This window comes from Nannobrachium achirus, assembly GCF_963921795.1.
Source record: "Nannobrachium achirus genome assembly, chromosome: 24".
Taxonomy (NCBI): Eukaryota; Metazoa; Chordata; class Actinopteri; order Myctophiformes; family Myctophidae; genus Nannobrachium; species Nannobrachium achirus.
Genome location: NC_137831.1, coordinates 28,390,141 through 28,409,742, shown reverse-complemented (window position 1 = coordinate 28,409,742; position 19,602 = coordinate 28,390,141). Strand labels below are relative to the sequence as shown.

At 44.0% G+C, this 19,602-nt stretch overlaps 1 protein-coding gene across 1 annotated transcript in view; it reads right to left on the bottom strand.

Annotated features, from left to right (window-relative positions):
* LOC308280196 (zinc finger protein GLI2-like) overlaps positions 1-19,602 on the bottom strand; it is a gene marked incomplete at both ends in the record, with an annotated part of 102,631 nt that overhangs the window by 6,313 nt on the left and 76,716 nt on the right. The window contains 4 exons of the mRNA XM_080720459.1: positions 3,105-3,377; positions 6,280-6,444; positions 11,677-11,826; positions 18,134-18,312. Of these exons, the coding sequence (XP_080576585.1) occupies positions 3,105-3,377; positions 6,280-6,444; positions 11,677-11,826; positions 18,134-18,312 (767 nt within the window). The remainder of the gene's footprint in view (positions 1-3,104; positions 3,378-6,279; positions 6,445-11,676; positions 11,827-18,133; positions 18,313-19,602) is intronic.

The window sequence follows — 19,602 nt, the reverse complement described above, 5'->3', positions numbered from 1 at the left end:
AAGATACTATGCGAGTAGATTTAGGCTATTTTGAGTGACCGTAATGATTGTTGTTCACGATGTGTTTTAAAATACACATTTTATATTATATTTTTATTAACCAGGTAGGTTACAAGTTGATTAATTACTTAATCCAGCTCAATATGCATTTGTGGGGTGGGTGATTTGGTCAAAGCTGGTCTGGTTAAACCAATTTGAACTGGGTGCAACAATACCCCTGTGCTTCAAGCTAATGATGGACTAGGGATGGGACGATATGAAGATTTCATATCACGATTATTGTGACAAAAGAAATCGCGATTTACGATATTATCGCGATAATCAAAATCCATTATCCTGGGGTGGAACATTTGCCAAAAAATAGCAGATCTACAAGCTCACAACACGTCGCAGTGCGACACATTGTGAGCTTGTAGATCGGCTTTTTATTGGGCAAAGAGATTTGTTAGAGAGCGAAAAAAAAAGACTGCATCAAGTACGTTTATTATAAGTACCTTTTACCAATTATAGAGGGTTTAAACGGTTCCGGATATGCAGCTCGGCAAATAAAAGGTGAATTGATCCCAGTGCATGACGGAGGACGATATCACGATAATTGAAATCTCCACGATACGATTATCGTGAGTGTTCTTTATCGCGATAAACGATAATATCGCGTATCGTCCCATCCCTGTGATGGACACAGGATAAATTGGCCATCCCCACGCACCACACACATGTTCAGGGAAGAGCCCCGGTACCATTTCACTACCATGGGTTTATACCTGTGGCATGGCAAGCAGTTTCTGTAATTAGTAGAAAAAGATAAGAGATCTCTGGTCCCTTGCCACACTGAGAGAAAGCCTCTGCCGTGATGGCAGCACGATTCCATCTGTTCTGGCTTGTACCATCTTGCCCTCTCTGCAGTAAACATGCTTATTACACGGCTTGGTTGAATGCTGGATTCTGATTGGTCAATCGCTGAATTCAGCCACAGCGGTGTGTTATTTCTTGATAACGACCGCAGCGCTCCATAACAGACCGCCCTCTAATCAAAGGCTCAGAGCGCCTGGCTGCACTGCTTGAATTTTATGGCATATCCAACATGACAGCCATGTAAACAAACACACAATGCGATTTACGACTAAACGTTGCTCTCAAGAATGTTTTTGAAAACATTTGAAGCGAGAAATACACGATGCAGTAACCAAATTTGTATTCTATTTGATCAACACTTCCTTGTTTTCCGAGGTGACAGTGTTGTGCTGGGCGGACCGTCAGCGTAATACTTTCATTACCGTAAGCAAGGAAATACTTTGTTTTGTGGCTATTTTTGGGACAATTTATTAATGTATTTATTAAGTAGCTGTGTAATAAGTGGGATAATTGCTGGGTCGCTGGTCATTTTTGGTTCAGGGTGATATGGCACCTTTGCTGCCTGCCTTATCAACCTAAAGACCATTTCCCACTGCGCCCGATAACGATAATGATAAAAAATATATAGTTTTCAATTGAAGTGGATAGCAGCGTCCACACCACACCAATAAAGCCGGCATAATTGATGTGAATGCCGACATATCATTATCGGGCGCAGTGGGAAATGGCCTTAATAATGACCAGCGATCTGGCGATTATCTCTTGCTTGTACATCATCTAGCTGACAGTGACCCATGCATGTCAAGAGTAACCAGCAGCAAAGCTACAGAGGTAGCGTGTGTAGCCAACAAACTGCTACAACACTTCAAAAACGTGTTCACTAGCGTCGCTATTCTACGCATGCCGGTCAGCATTGGGGCGAAAACAAGTGTAGACTCTCTACAAGCTCACGTTGCATTGCAACGTGTTGTGAGCTTGAATACATATATGCTTTGTTCGGGGGAAGATAGAGGAGAAAAAGGGAGGGGCATAGAACATATCCCTAGTCAACAAAGTATATATGGTTCAGGTGGTTAATACAGCGATCTACATAATCTAATAGAGGGAGACAGATCTGTCAAATGCCGGATGTGTCATTTTGGAACAAAGCTCTTCACAGCTGATGAAAGAAGATGTAATGAACGAAAAGCGAGTCTCACCTTAGCAAGGTCTGTCCTTAGGGAAGGTTTTTAAAGCAGGAAAGAAAGAGAGAGAAGGAAGATCAAGCAGTGAGCAGCGAGAGGCTCCTAGCACAGAGGAAGGTGTTAAAGGCTAGTTGGAATACAGAGGCAAGACAATGTTAGTAACAGAAGAATGTTAGTGAGGAGAATCAAGGTGGCGCGCACTTTTCCTCTGCATACGTAGTACTGGTTCAACTCGACATGCTTTACATCGTTTTGCACTGCAGATACAATACGTATAGTAGGACCCCCTCAATGCACACGGTCGCCATTGCAACATCCAACCCTCTACATATGAGTGCTAAACAATGTTAAAGGAGTAGTTCACCCCCAAAATGACTTTTTTCTATTTATTACTCATGCCATGGAGACTTGAGTTCAATAATAATTTTAATTTTTTCGCATGCCTAAGACAATCATTTGATTACAATAAACGTACCCCCATTGATTCCGGATGGGGACCTATCCGGAATCAATGGGGGTAAATTTACTATATCCAAAACTTCTTTTTTTTTTTTTTTTTGAACTCAAGTCTCCATGGCGTTAGCAATAAATAGAAAACTTTTCATTTTGGGCGTGAACTACTCCTTTAAAGTTAACGTTAATGTTACTACCACTGTATAATAAACAACCTCTATTTCACCTGTACAGTCTTAACAGTGTAGGTGAGAAACAGGCCATGCAGTGGATTGATATTTTCTAATGGCTACCGCTAGTTTAAAAGTTAAACAGTAATTGGGAGCTTGTCGGGGAGTCCGTCATGACGAAATCATGTATTTTGGAGTGTTCACATCACCTTTTGGTGTCACCAGAGCTCGCTTAGAACTTTTGACAGTGGTAAGTCCTATACAAACCCATTGTAACTTCAAACTAGATTTTAACCATGATGATAGATACCAAAACGCCCGTCTTACTTTCTGGTGACTCCTGACGTGAGCTGGCAAAAAATACAATATATAAAAAAATATATTGAAAAAACACGGCCAGCTCACATATTAGGAGGGATTGAGACCGCCAAACTAATCTTACCACAGAGTGCTCCGTCTTGATGGACTTGACGTGCAGATAGTCCTCCACGCCTCTGGGGGAGCTATGGTCCGACATCTTGTCGTCTCTGAGCCGGTCCCTGGCCCCCGCCTCGTTCTCGCCGTTCTCCCTGGGCGGCCGGGGAGGGGGCAGGTCGCTGCGATACTTCTTGGTGACGTGGGCCTCGGGGCCGTGCACCGTCTTCACGTGCTTCCTGAGAGAGCTGGGGTCCGTGTAGCGCTTGGTGCAGCCGGGGATCTTGCACACGTACGGTTTCTGTTGGCGTAAATCAAACAATCTTTATTAACCCATTTAGGCAGGGGACGCATTATTAAGCATTATTACTTTGAACGATTATTTTATGCTTTAACTATTGAAAAATAGCAGATATAATCTCACAGCTCAGTCGGTCGGAGCACATGGGGTTCAGTGTCAGTGTCTTGCTAAAGGACACATTGGATATGAAACCAGGAGGAGCCCGGAATCAAACCGGGGACTTCCGAGGGACGGCTGCTCTATACCTACAGTATCTTTGTGGATGGCAGGCAATCCATGTCCCTTTTGTTTACACAAATCCCTGGCTAATAAACCTTAATAGGCCTATGCGTTATAATTGCCGGCTATAACTAAACTTAAAGATTAGAAAACCTTAAATATTGTATTTCTTTGAGAAATAGTTCATCTTTTACCAAGGTAGGACAATGCGTCGCAAGTTGATGATGTCATTTTGTCCAAGTGTGTTTCCAGCCCTATATGGAATGCATGTTTGTGCTAACAAAAAAAATGCAGGGTAACAACAATACATACATTGGAGAATGTATGAAATGAATACATTACATAGCTTCCTGCCATGCATCTGTGACTCTATAAGTATTTATAAATATGCAAGATTCAAAGTTCGTTTGTACTATTCTCTTTTCTTTTCTTCTTTCCTCTACTTAAACTCTACGCCATCATTTCACTGTGAGGCCTCTCTATGGAAATATGTAACACCCTTTTTTTTTGTGTGGCAAAACAAAACATCATTAACCATCGGCATATTATTAAGCGAAGCGCGCGCGTGGTTCCGCCACTTAAATATATGGCCGTGAATTAGATTGTACCACTTCCTCCAACTTAGTCAGATTATGTGGTACTTGTTTTTGTGAGAACACAATTAGAGACATACATAATTCATGTGCACCCCAGCCCAGACTGGAGTGTGTGCACGTCGCCTGCTAAAGCGCCTGTGTGTGATTCATGACTGTTTGTTCTAGACCGAATGCAGGTGGAGACTGGTGTGTGTGCGTGTGTGTGCGTGTGTGTGCGTGTGTGTGCGTGTGTGAGCGTGTGTGTGTGTGTGTGTGTGTGTGCGTGCGTGCGCGCGTGCGAGAGAGAGACGGAGGTGTGAAGCAGGTCAGATTAAATAGATGGACTTGTTGTCTGTATTTATTAAAGCCAGACAGTCCAGATCAACCGGATGTGTACAATATGTAAATTATGTGTATGTGTTTACCGTATGTGTCTTACGTACTGAATGTACATATTTAGTCATATACTGTAGGCATCTAGTGTATAATACAACATATCGTCGTTGTCGGGTGAAAACCTTGTACAGGGTTTGTCCAAAACTGTTCGTGATTTAAACTATTGAAAACACCCGATCTACAAGCACACAAGGCCTCGCACCGCGAGGCCTTGTGTGCTTGTAGATCTGCTGTTTTCACAACTTTTGTGCGACGGCCTTGTATGATTTGCGAAAAGATTTACAAATTTGAAACTTGGAGATACGAGGTTTCTGCCCGACAGCAACGATATATTAGCTTGTATTTTTGTGTTACAGTGTGCATGTTGTATACAAATACAATATACACACATAGTAGGCGTGCAGATGCACGCACGCAGCCACGCACAAATGTGCGCACTCACACACACACACACACACACACACACACACACACACACACACACACACACACAAGTATCTGTATTGGCACAGTATACTGTATGTCCTGTATTTCAGTTTGTGTGTGTGTGTGTACGTGTGTGAGCCTGTGTGTGTGTGTACCTGTGTGTGCCCACATGTGTGCATGTGTTTCTGCCAGTGTATGTGTGTGTGCCCACATGTGTGCACGTGTTTTCTGCCAGTGTGTGTGTGTGCTGGTGAACTCCCACTCCTCGTCCCAGTGTGATGGATGGTCAGGAGGGGTGCAGTGTGAAACTCTTCCAGGTTTCATTTTCTATTCGGGACCTGCAGGTGGTCCTGCGCGGCGGGGGGGGCGGGCCTGATGCGCCCTAATGCATTGTGGGCCGCCGCGCTCATTAGTTCCCTGCCTCATTATTTACTCACAAATGTGTGAGCGCGCAGAGGGACTGAGACGTGTGCATATACACGAACGCACTCACACACACACACGTCCAAATACAGACACACACACACACACGTCCAAATACAGACACACACACACGTCCAAACACACACACACTCACACACAGACACCTGTATGTTAGGGCTGGGCGATACGACTTCAAACCCATATGATGATTATTTCAAACTTTTGCCCCAAGTTTACGGAAAGATTATCAACTCATCAACTGCTTTCGTTAAACTTCGACTTTGAGGGTCGACTGCCACGCTTTTTTCGTTTTTCTTGGCGTCGCGGCGTGTCCATCGTGCACAATGGTGCACAATCTGCGTGTGCGCTGCGGTTCGTGGCGGATGACAAAATACCGCAGTCGAATCCATCATACTGTTCCAGACATCCAGGCATTAGCCAAAAATAGTCAGATCTACAAGCTCACACCTCACGACGCACTGTAAGCTTGTCAACCGGCTATTTTTTTGCAGAAGAGATTTGGTGTAGGTCTCAGGTCCAGTTCTCTGGAGTCTAGAGGGCTTAATCCCACAAAGTACTACACATAGTACATTTCTGCAGAGAAAAAAACACTGAGGGAATGTGTAATGCAACGCTATAAGACAGTCTGTCTGAAGTCTGCAGCAGGCGCACACACTGCTGCAAGACTGTGTGTGCGTGCGTGCATGCGTTTGTGTGTGTGTGTGTGTGTGTGTGTGTGTGTGTGTGTGTGTGTGTGTGTGTGTGTGTGTGTGTGTGTGTGTGTGTGTGTGTGTGTGTGTGTGTGTGTGTGTGTGTGTGTGTGTGTGTGTGCGCGTGTGCGTGTGTGTGTGTGTACACTGCACCTCGTTGGAGTGCGTTCGGTTCTGGTGCTTGGCTCGGTCCGAGGCGTTGGAGAAGGCTTTGTTGCATCCCTCGTGCTCGCAGACGTAGGGTTTCTCTCCCGTGTGCGAGCGAAGATGGGTCTTCAGGTTCTCCAGGCGAGAGTAGGCCTTTGCACAGCCTTCAAACTGCAACAAGAACGAAATGTGCTTTAGTTTTAATCCATCAAGACCCGGGGCCGATTCTACAAAATGCCTTCTAAAATCGGTAGCTCTCAATACTTTCAAGATTTTTTCAAAAATAAATAGCGGACGTGCTTGCTCTGTGAGCTGTGAGCTTGTATATCTGCTGTTTTTGAATTGCCAACACAAAACTTTCCAAAGTGACACAGATGCCTTCCAGTTTTATTGGCTTAAGTACAGTTTGTTTTAATTTAGTTTAGTCTTGTGTAAATTAGTCCAGTTCAGTATAGTCTGGTGTAGTTCAGTTTAGTTTAGTCTGGATTACGGTAGTTCAGAGTACGTTTTTAGCAACAATCAAATTGCAAGGAAAAAATAAATACAGATTGAATGTGTTCACTTTACATTGGAAAATGCCTTTGAGAAACCAACACATTGTGGTAAGGGTGAAAACCTTATACGTCCAACACCTTTCATTTTGCATTTATCATTTTAAAAATGATTTAAACTAGTGAAAACAGCCGATCTACAAGCACACAACGCCTCGCACCGCGAGGCGTTGTGTGCTTGTAGATCTGCTGTTTTCACTACCTTTGTGCAACGGCCTTGTATGATGAAGCGGGGCTTTACTTTGCGAAAAAAACATACAAATTTGAAACTTGGAGATACAAGGTTTCTGCCCGACAGTGACGATATAAAGTTTACAACTTTAAAAGAAATAGATTTGAGCTGATCTGCTCAGAGATAAAACGCAGGTATAAATCATGCACTCGCAAAACATGACGTGAGAGGTATAACATAAAATATGAAATGCAAGAACATAAAAGATGATGTGATGGAGTGACCACATCTGACGGGAATGCTTTGATGCAGCAGCGTCTCTCATTATGAAACCATAACATTCACGTGAGTCGTCCTTGAAGCCCTTCAACTATTTACCAAACAGGAGTGGCATTCCCATCTGATCCACTCATTGACTAGTGATGTAATCGCATGAGCCACCAGGGGCGTCACACCAAGTTCTGGGCCCTGGGTACAAGGATTCACTGCGGGCCCCCCATGAATGTTAACTATTGAAAAATAGCAGATATACAAGCTCACAGCGCGGCACCGAGTGCCGCGCTGCAAGCTTGTAGATCTGCTATTTTTGAAAAATTGTGAAAAAGTGTGCAAGAAACCCATGTTTCCATGTCAGTGATGCTCAAACCTTTTCATGTGAAGGACCCCCAAAATGATATGAATTTGGCCACGGACCCCCATCTCAAAATATTTAGTTCCAGGGACCCCCTGGAACTAAATATGTCCGCTTTGAAAACATATTCAAAGATTTCCACACATTTTCACGACTTTTCAAAAATAGCAGATCTACAAGCTCGCAGCGCGGCACTCGGTGCCGCGCTGTGAGCTTGTATATCTGCTATTTTTCAATAGTTAAAGTTACTAGGGCCCCTCCACCTTGGGCCCTGGTAACTCAGTCCCACTTTCCTACCCCTTGTGACGCCCCTGTGAGCCACGCCGGTTTAGGTCCGATCTCGATTTTGTTTGTTTTTTCTCTCTCAGTAATCGCGGCCGTGTGCAGGTAAAGGATCGTAAAAGAATCTTTTATAAGTACCTCATTTCTGTGGCCAAACTGGCATAACTCCCATATTCTTCTCTAGTGTAACCATCCAAAGAGGTATTTCACTTTAAAAGACTCCTTTTCTTTTGTGTCCAGACAGTTTTTATGTTGCTTGATATTCGTGTCTGATATTCCTCAGACCATGTGAGCTTGCATATCCGCTATTTTTGCAGCGTTCGCCTATTGCGACAGCGCCCAAAATAGGGACGTTAGGGTTTGCGATAATGGAATCCGTAGGAGACGGGGTTGAATAAATTAGAAGGCGCGGCTTGTGATTGGCTGGAGCGGAGGTCGGGAGCGCTCGGCTGTGGTCACTTGGACAGCGCGGGTGAATGTTGACCTCTATGCCTAAACCTAACCCAAACCCTAACCCTAACCTCAGTAACCCTGACGCTGGTGAGTAGCCAACCTGCCGACGCTGGTGAACCGAAAAGAAGCGCTCCTTCTCCCACCGTCTCCTACGGATTCAATAATAGCTTAGGGTTCACGTGATTAATGCCAAAGGGAAATTCCTTAAGGAAACTCGCTCTTCTTCTGGCTTTCCGAATCTGTGTTTTAGACATTTTAAATAGTAGTCTCTGGATAGTGACTTTTTTAAAAAAAACAAATGGCCATTATTTTCTCATTACCGAGACAGACGGGAGACAGCGAGACTCGGGCGGCAGTCAATCCCGGGTCAACAGGAGCCCGCGTTTATCCCAACGACGCGTGCCTAAAAACCTCTGCACCGTCTCTGCACCGCAACGACGCTAATGACTTCTCGCTTTTCGCCCCAAAATGGATATATATTGTGTTTGGAGGCAGAGCTCATCAACTGCAATCTCAACGGGAAGTTAGCGTGAAATATGAAGATAGGAGTGGTCCTGGTGGTATTTTTAAATCTTCTTTATATTTGAAGTTTTAAAATCGCGGACCACATAGTTGCGGGGGGAAGATTTATGTTGATGTGTAATGCGAGGTGAATAATGAGCTAACACGATCTCCTACACTGGCGTCCCAGAGGGGTACGGAGTACCGTATGTGTGCGTGAGCGGGTGACACAGATTTTGTTTATGTCTGTGTGCTACAGGTCTGCGTGTGTGTGTGTGTGTGTGTGTGTGTGTGTGTGTGTGTGTGTGTGTGTGTGTGTGTGTGTGTGTGTGTGTGTGTGTGTGTGTGTGTGTGTGTGTGTGTGTGTGTGTGTGTGTGTGTGTGTGTGTGTGTGTGTGTGCGTGCGTGCGTGCGTGCGTGCGTGCGTGCGTGCGTGTGGTCTGTGTGTGTTTATTTGTGTGGTCTATGCCTGTGAAACACGGCACGCTATCAGTCCACTTGTGTGTTAGAGTTCTGTTTGTGTCTACAGAATGTGCGTGCGCAAGTCTGAGAGTGTGTGTGTGTGTGCAGGGGCGTCGCACCAAATTCTGGGCCCCGGGTACAAGGATTCATTCACATTTTGTGCTTTAACTATTGAAAAATAGCAGATATACAAGCTCACAGCGAGCTTGTAGATCTGCTATTTTTGAAAAGTTGTGAAAATTTGTGCGGAGTATGAATATTTCAAATCCTTCTATGTTTCTATGTCAGTGGTGCTCAAATATTTTCAAGTGAAGGACCCCAAAATGATATGTATTTGGCCACGGACCCCCATCTCAAAATATTTAGTTCCAGGGACCCCCCAGAAGACAAATTTGAGTTACAAATGTTTGCTTAAAAAGTACATATATTCAAAGATTTGCACACATTTTCACGACTTTTCAAAAATAGCAGATCTACATACTCGCAGCGTGGCACTCGGTGCCGTGCTGTGAGCTTGTATATTTACTGTTTTTCAATAGCTAAAGATAGACCCCTCCACCTTGGGCCCTAGTAACTCAGTCCCACTCCCCCCCCTTGTGACACCTGTGTGTGTGTGTGTGTGTGTGTGTGTGTGTGTGTGTGTGTGTGTGTGTGTGTGTGTGTGTGTGTGTGTGTGTGTGTGTGTGTGTGTGTGTGTGTGTGTGTGTGTGTGTGTGTGTGTGTGTGTGTGTGGCCTTGCAGGTAGTTGTGCGTTAATGCTTTAATGTCTGTGTATTTGTGGGTCTGTAGGTGTGTTAGAATTCTGTTTGTGTTTGTGTGTGTGCTAGAGGGAGAGGTGTGTATGCCCAGTGGTGTAAAGTAACTAAGTACATTTACTTTAGTATTTCCAATTTCCAAAAGTTTTACTTCTACTCCACTACATCTCGGATCCAAATATTGTACTTTTACTCCACTACATTCATTTGAAAACCTTAGTTACTGGTTACTTTGCAGATATAAATTATAGCCTAATATTATAAAACATACATTAACCGCTTTAGCTCTATTTTATACCTTGGCTATTTAAAAATAGACAATCTAGACAATCTACAAGCTCACAGCACAGTGAGTACATTTAGATGCCAACGCTTACTTTTGCTCAAGTACTTTTTTTTAATATTTTTTATCCCACGATTTTTGTATACCATTTTTCCACCCAGTGCCAATTGCTTAAACCTGCAATCCTGCGTTCTGCCCTTCCCTCTGCTTTCTATCGTTTTAGCGATTTTAGTATTTTGATTTCAGTGGGTCGGGGCATGCCTACAAGTGGCCAAATATATTTTTAGACACAATAAGCCGGCAATTTCTTTGTTACTATTTACACCAGCCCCCATAAGTCACATCTGCCCATGAAAGATTGCAGTGCATCTTGGGAATGGGCTTATTGTGTCTAAAAAGACATATTTAGCCACTTGCATGCATCACTAAAGTGATAGAAAGAAGTAAATGAAAACATTTTAACACTCATCTTTTCTTTTCTCTATTGACTATCTAAAATATGAACCCTTGTTGTAAAAAAAAAAAGTTGTCCTTTAAGTAAAACATTTGAGTACTTTTCCCACACGGCCATGCCACCGGCCTTGCACTCTAGCAGGTACACTAGGTGTATGTTCATATTTTACTGTCTGTGCCTGTGGGGCTGGGGTTGCAGTTGCACCTCTATAACTGTTTTTGAGAGCTTGAACACACGGCGGGCCCCCTCTGTGGCGATCTGTTACCCAGGGTGCACTTGTTCCCCTGTGTGTCGGCACGTATGGGCGCATCATGCGTAGTGTGTGTGTGTGTGGGAGGGAGGGAGGGAGGGAGAGAGAGAGAGAGAGAGAGGCAGACAAGTTGGCTATCTGTTAACTACTGTAGGGTGCAATTGTATGGCTTTTCCCTTGTGTGTTGGCATAGTGAACCACCAGCAGAGGGGTGTGTGTGTGTGTGTGTGTGTGTGTGTGTGTGTGTGTGTGTGTGTGTGTGTGTGTGTGTGTGTGTGTGTGTGTGTGTGTGTGTGTGTGTGTGTGTGTGTGTGTGTGTGTGTGTGTGTGTGTGTGTGTGAGGTAGAGAGAGAGAGAGAGAGAGAGAGAGTCAGAATCGGTGGTGGCTATCCGTTACCTGGGGTCCACTTGGCGTAGTTTTTCCATTGTGTGTGTGAGTGCATCTCAGACTTATGGCTATTTATTACCTACAGTACACATACCTGCTGTACCTACCGTGTAGTTGTGTGGTTTTTTCCCCTGTGTGTGTGTGTGTGTGTGTGTGTGTGTGTGTGTGTGTGTGTGTGTGTAAGAGCATGGAGGTTGTGTGTGCTTGGTTTCTATACGTACGGTGCATTTGTGTGGTTTCTCTCCGGTGTGTCGTCTCATGTGAACCACCAGCATGTACTGGGCCTTGAACGGCTTCTGTTCCCGAGAGCACTCCTCCCAGCGACACACAAACTCCTTCTTCTCCCCGTGGATGTGGTCGTTATTGATGTGCTGTGAACGCACACACACACACAAAGAACACACACACAAGGTACAACAGTTATTCATGTTCTGCGCAGTTGCACTACTGGCACAGTTGTGTGTTAAGAGCGTGCACGTGTGTTAAGAGCGTGCACATGTGTACGCGTGAAAGCACATAGCCTACTGTCCTCCTAGGGGAGTTGGTGATTACTGTGAATGCACGTGCATGCATACGTGGCATATGCACACACACGCGTGTGGGAACACGCATGCATCAAACAAACAATCACAGACACGGGAAAATCGCACTCTTTTGAACGACCATCATTTCGACCGGAGGGCAGGTGACTCACTCCACGGAGGTTAGGGTTAGGGCGAGGGTTAGAGTCGGGTGTCGAAAAGATGACATGTAGTAACAGCGACACGCTCCCCACAGACACACACAAACACACTCACGTGGAGACAACTGAAAGATTGGGCTCACACAGTATAGCTACTGGGCTCATACTGTATGTCCAAAACTGTTAGTTTTCAGGATTCAAATTAAAAAAATATGCTCTCAAGCAGGGCAGGAATTTAGTGGAGGCCCCTCAGTTTGGCCTTGTGCTCCTCAACAAAATGGCGTGCCCTGAGGCCACAGTGGCCTTAATGCCCCAGCTGACTGTTCCACTTTCTCCTCTGTCTCTTTCTTGTCAATATGTAGACAGTAGTGCAGTGTCTCTTTCTTGTCACGTATACACCAGTGTCTTTTGACGAGATTCTGAAATCTTAACTCCCCTGTGTCCCGATCTTTAAACCAATCAAGTGACTTTGATTGGTGCAGGCATGGGCATGGATCAGATTGTAAATAACATCATTATCTATTTCACTGCATATTAGGTTATCATTCAACAAATTGTTTCAAAGGACTAAAATCTTGTTTTATTTGATGGCCTTCCTGCCCTGGCATTTGACCTTTGTGCCCTAAAAAAATGGACTACAGCAAAGGCCAAGTGACCTTGCCCCTAAAATGACGAAATTCCAGGCCTGTCTGTACAAAAAGTCCACACAATTAGAGAATGTAGAAGAATTGTTATTTTGATAAATATTGCCTGTTATCTCTCCTATGGTACCAACATCAATACACCATGGAATTGTGGACCAAAATCTTATCCAACGATAACAAAATATTCCAAGTTTGGGTCTGAGTGTCTTAAATTTTGAATAGATAATGGACTTTCATATGAAAAAGGTTGAAAACCACTGAAGAAGGACATTCATTTACGAAAATCCTTTTAAACAGTTTAAAACATGCTGATAGAGGTTTCTGCACCAACTGCAACGGTTGTTTCACAACACGCAACTGTAGTGTCTCTACGTGTGTGTGTGTGTGTGTGTGTGTGTGTGTGTGTGTGTGTGTGTGTGTGTGTGTGTGTGTGTGTGTGTGTGTGTGTGTGTGTGTGTGTGTGTGTGTGTGTGTGTGTGTGTGTGTGTGTGTGTGTGTGTGCGCGCGCGTGCGTGTGCGCGCGTGCGTGTGCGCGCGTGTTTCCAAGTATACAGCATACTGTATAACTGTGTGTGTGTTTGCGGTGTAAATGGATAGCATATAGGGTGTGTGCATGCGTGTGTGGGTGCGTACACTGTACAATCACATGCCACATAGTATATACACATATGTAACAACAGCATGTGTGCAGCATGTATACGTGTGTGTGGGATGCCCGGCGGGTTCTTTGATAAGACAAACGTTGTCACGTCAGCGAGCAGCCAGTAGCTCCACCGCTCCTCTCCTCTGTTTGTATACATGTCTGAGGGTGGAGCGCCTTAAGTCATTTAGGCCGGAAAAAAACACATCTGTGTCCCTTTTAGATTTTAACCACTTAACACTATTCAAAAATAGCAGATATACAAGCTCATAGCGCGGCACCGAGTGCCGCGCTATGAGCTTGTAGATCTGCTATTTTTGAAAAATCGTGCAGACGAGTGCAAATCTTTGAGTATGTGTGTTTTTAAAGGAGCTATAGTCATCTTTTTCTTGAAAAAACGACGCTAAAATAAAAATAATGTTTTGAAAATATTTTATAAAAAAGATTAAGCTTCATATATGTGTTTCTATAAAACAAATGACCACAAAAGCGTAAAATAATTATAAAATAATAATTTTGGCCATTGTCAGGCTGACTTTGTTTACATCCCTCTTCTATTCTTATATATGGATTGATAAGGTATGTAAACAAAGTCGGCCTGACAATGGCCAAAATGATTATTTTATGCTTTTTGTGGTCATTTTTGAATAGAAACACATATATTTTATATTTTTTTATAAAATATTTTCGAAACATTATTTTTATTTTAGCGTCCGTTTTTCAAGAAAAAGTTGACTATAGCTCCTTTAAAGCAAACCTTTGCAACTGATATCTTTACTTCTTTTTCAAAAGACATTCATAGAATCAGTCCTCAGTGGGTTAATTCCACACTGCTGCCTGCTGCTTGAAACGTCTCGGTTTCAGTTCAGAGTTTCATGTGGTCTTACGCCCCTTTGGCGGACAGTAGCCTAACCAAGTACATTTACTCTTTTATGCTTTCCTCGAGTATTTTTTGTATTTTTCAATACTTTATGCTTCCTCAACTCCATTACATCCCGGAGGCAAATATTGTACTTTTGTACTATTCTGGTGCCAATACTCAATTGCATACATTTTACAGATTAATTCTACATTGTGGTATTTCTACTTTTACTTAAATGGCAAGTGGGTACTTTTTCCGCCACTGTGTTCCGCCGACTCGACCTTGCCGGGACGGGTCGGAACGGACATTTATTTAAATTGAATTCAACAGTTTTGCGTCCGCGCACGTGTGTGTGTGTGTGTGTGTGTGTGTGTGTGTGTGTGTGTGTGTGTGTGTGTGTGTGTGTGTGTGTGTGTGTGTGTGTGTGTGTGTGTGTGTGTGTGTGTGCGTGTGTGTGTGCGTGTGTGGCTATTAAACAGTGAGGTGTAGTGGGATTGTCCAAACACAGCTGTTTCCTGGGATCTCTTAATTACTCTCGTTCTAAATACGGACCGAGTGTCCCCCGAGGATTCTGCTAGCCTGCTAGCCAAGTGTTGGTGGCAATACAGACTTCATGGAGGTTCACCGAGTTTCACTGTCTGAGAGTCACTGAGTTTCACTGAGTTTCACTTAAAAGTCCCTGCATTTCACTGAGAGTCACTGCATTTCACTGAGAGTCACTGCATTTCACTGAGAGTCACTGCATTTCACTGAGAGTCACTGCATTTAATTGCGAGTCACCGCATTTAACTGAGAGTCATCGTATTTCGCTGAGAGTCACTGCATTTCAGTCACTGCATTTCACTGAGAGTCACTGCATTTCAGTTACTGCATTTCACTGAGAGTCACTGCATTTCAGTTACTGCATTTCACTGGGTCACTGCATTTCACTGCGAGTCACTGCATTTCACTGCGAGTCACTGCATTTCACTGAGTCACTGCATTTCACTGAGAGTCACTGCATTTCACTGAGATTTCAGAATCAGAATTTATTGTCATTAGAGTTACAACAGAATTAGAAGCTCAGCTTTAAAGTGCCACATAGCACATTCAATCGGTTTCACTGAGATTCACTGAGTTTATCTCAGAAACTTCATGGACTTAGTCCTTTCTCGCCTTACACTTTCGTAAAAAGGTATTTAATGTAAGTTAACCTTGTCAGCTCTCAAGAGAATATGGTGCGTGCACCAACTGGCTGAGCAACCAGGCCCCTCAATATTAGGAAGTTGAAAGTGGAGAGGGGCACTCTGTTTTACGCAGAATACAGCCAGGCACACACAGACATGATTGAGCACGCACGCTCACGCACACACACACACACACACACACACACACACACACACACACACACACACACACACACACACACACACACACGAGGCATGCACTGTAGTGATAACAGCCACCATTGCAGAAGGCAGAGAGATGCTGGTCTAGGTCTACTCCTGTACTACTGCCCTGTTATTTTAGCTCCCATGCTAATTACACCTGGGCATTGGTTTATCACAAGGTCTTCAATAACTCAAGTTTCTCTCTGCCTTTGACCCAGAAAATGTTCCCAAATGCGAGGCTTGTACTGACATCGTTCGGTTTGTTTAAGTCAACAGAATACGCCGGATTTCACTTTAATGTGAACAGTCCCGGGTTTTAGTCTCATTTAGTATCATTGAAAGGCCTTGTCATGAATTCAGCGAGGTGTAATTTTAGCGTGAAAACCCACTTGAAACCCCAGCGAGCAGAGAAGAAAGAAATCAAAGGGGAAAGATATGTCCCTGAAGATAACACGTCAGATCTCTATGCCGGGGCGGGGAGAGCCCCCAAACAATCCTAATCTAACTCTCAAATACCTGGAACGCCGCCCGAGTCGCGTTATAGATTTGAACCACTTTAACCATTATTTCATGCTTTAACTATTGAAAAATAGCAGATATACAAGCTCACAGCGCGGCACCGAGTGCCGCGCTTGCGAGCTTGTAGATCTGCTATTTTTGAAAAATCGTGAAAATGAGTGCAAATCTTTGAATGTCTTTGACCTGATCTTTGACCCAACTTCTAAATCCTTCCTCTAAATCAGCTGTTCTCAAACTTGTTCATGTCAAGGACCCCCAAAATCACATTTATTCGGCCGCATACCACTATTTCAAAATATGTTGTTCCAGGGACCCCCCAGAAGCTGTGATTTGAGTTACACAAGTCTGCTTTGAAAAATCTTTATTGAAAAATGTGCACACATTTTCACAATTTTTCAAAAATAGCTGACCTACAAGCTCGCAGCGCGGCACTCGGTGCCGCGCTGTGAGCTTGTAGATCTGCTATTTTTCAATAGTTAAAGCATTCAATAATTGTAGGCTTGAATGGCTTAAAGCGCTGTATAAACGATAAAAGATGAAGAAATACCAGACACGCAACTCAATATTTGTGGCTCACATTTCTAAAACGGCGCTGACTCCGTCGTTTGGTTCAGAGGTGAGTCGCCGCGGCTCGTTTCTGTACGTCTTTTGCTATTTTCTTTTCAGACGGAAAGTGGAAGGTTCAGGAGGAGATGGCTGAGTGACAGAGAGAGAGAGACCCCCCCTCCCTACACACACACACACACACACACACACACACACACACACACGCACACACACACAGAGCCCCTCTATGATCGCTAATCCCCCTGACCCCTATTCCCACCCCTCTGTCTCCCTCTCTCTGCTTCAGTGGAACCATGGAATGCCTTAGACTCTACCATGCCTCTGCTTTGGCTGTGATGGAAAGCTCCAACACAGCCCCACCACTACACAAAAAAAGAAAAAAGAAAAACCCCTAAGACGCTGATGACTGTTTTCTGTGCGCGCGGCTGACTTTAGAAGTTTCTCAGGGGGGAAAGGTAGAGGGGCCCTATAGGAGCTGACAGAGGGGAGGCCACGTAAGGCCTGTACTGGTCTCCCTATAACGCACATCACAAAAACAAAACAGTCCACCTTCGTCTCCACTGACTTGCAGTGTGAACCCGTTCCTATTCATAGATAAACCTTACTGCAGGGGTCTTCAACTTTCAATCTTCTAAAGTTTGTGTATGCGACCTGACGGTCGCTTATCTCTCGATTAGGGAGTCTTACTGGTACACATACTGTATGACAGTAATAGAATCCTCAATGATAATTCATCTGTTTGTAAATCAGAGAGTGTACAAGTGCAACCTCGTAGTGTACTTGTAAACTCTTTGAATTACTACCAGAGTAAAATGAATAGTACACACTAAAGCCCCTTTTCCACTGGCCCAACTCCACACCACTCCACACCACAACACCCACTTGTCGACTTGTGTGAGGTTTTCCACTACAAGGTCCTGGGTAGAGTGGTGTGAAAGTGGTACTAAACGGGGTACTAAAAAGTATCCACTCTAGAGTAGGTCTGAGCTAGGCCACACAGGGCCAAACACATCATAATGACTGATCACTCACTGACTTTTCATTTAGACTACCATGATATAGTTGTAATACATGATAATAGATTCTATTGTGTTATAACCACTATTATAATCTATTATAGTATATTATAATTATCATAGTAATACATTAATACTGTATAATGTATTATAATCACAGTTATAATCCATTATAGTGCATTATAATTAGGATAGTTGTAATACAAACTTATTATGTATTATCACAGTTAAAAGGGTCAATTTGTTTCTTACCGATAGGGGTACTTTTGTGTAATGGAAAATGTAGATATTTTTATGTGGTGCGGTGTGGTGTGGTGTAGTGTGGTGTGGTGTGGTGCTAAAACTGCAGTCGAAAAGGGGCTAAAGAGAAGTTCTTACATGGACCAGTTGTTCCTGAGTGTCGTATTCCTTGGAGCATCCCTCCCAGTGGCAGTTGGTCTCGTACACGGCTTCTGGCTCCTGCTTGCACTCGTCTCTGTCCATGTCGTCCTTCATGTCCATCATACCGCCCAGATGGTCCTGAGGAGAGCAGCCAAATGTCACCGGGTCAAAATGTCAGCGAAGGATAGTCTATAAATAACTGTGAACTGTTGAGGGAGCTCACGTTAGTGTGAACAGGTGATAGATCTATGTCAAAAGTTTCTGTAAAAGTGTTAAATATTCACCACCATAACTTAAGATTGCAATCAGTTTAAGTTTCATAAAATCCCTATGTTCCTCTCTGCCGGGCCCGATAATCCAGAGACTTTAATGCTTTAATCGCTAAAAAACATTTAAAAGTAAAATCGCTGTTTTATCGGAGATCGGTGTCTAATCGCCCGACCGGAAGTGCTTCCAGTCACATTTTCGGTCAAGCTCACAATGCGTTGCGTTGTGAGCTTGTAGATCTGCTATTTTTTGGCAAATGCTCCGCCCCAGGATAATGGATTTTGATTATCGCGATAATATCGTAAATCGTGATTTCTTTTGTCACAATAATCGTGATATGACATTTTCACAACGCATGGCACCGCATCATGTTGTGAGTTTGCAGATCTTTTTTTTTATGTATTCTCACTATTTATCGTATGACAAAGTATCGTGTAGGGCTTAAGTGGTTGGTTACTGTAAGCACTCACGCATGCAAGTTGATCTCTGTGTTCATGTAAAGATACAAAGAAACCGGAAGCGGGAATAAAAGTGTAGAAAAGGAGAAGTAAAAGTTATAACGAAGAAATAATAAACTCGATGACATCGTGCAGTCTTCTCCTGACCATGAGACACACGCAGACGCATGCGCACACACACACACACACACACACACACACACACACACACACACACACATACACACACACACACACACACACACACACACACACACACACACACACACACATCTGCAAAGACACACACGTGCATTGTCTGAGACAAGAGACTGACCCTAGCGTACTGCATTGATGAGCAGGCTGTCCCACCCGGATTTCAGTGTGTTCTGTGCGCGCAGCGGGCGCGCACACACACACACGCACACACACACACACACACACACACACACACACACACACACACACACACACACACACACGCACACACGCAAACGGCAACGCACACCCGCACGCACACACGCACAGGCAGTGCTGACTACAGCATGTTTGTCTCTGCCCCACGCACGCTATGTTCATCAATTGTGGTGGCCCCAAGACGACTGCGCGCTCCGCCATCCCCATGCATCAACAGCAACCTGCCTCGCGATCGGGAGAGGAGCCGCAAATTTGTCAAAAGGAGAGGAGAATGAGGCAAGAGAGAGGAAAGAGAGGAGTGCGAGAGAGAGAGAGAGAGAGAAGGAGGGAGGGAGGGAGGTAGGC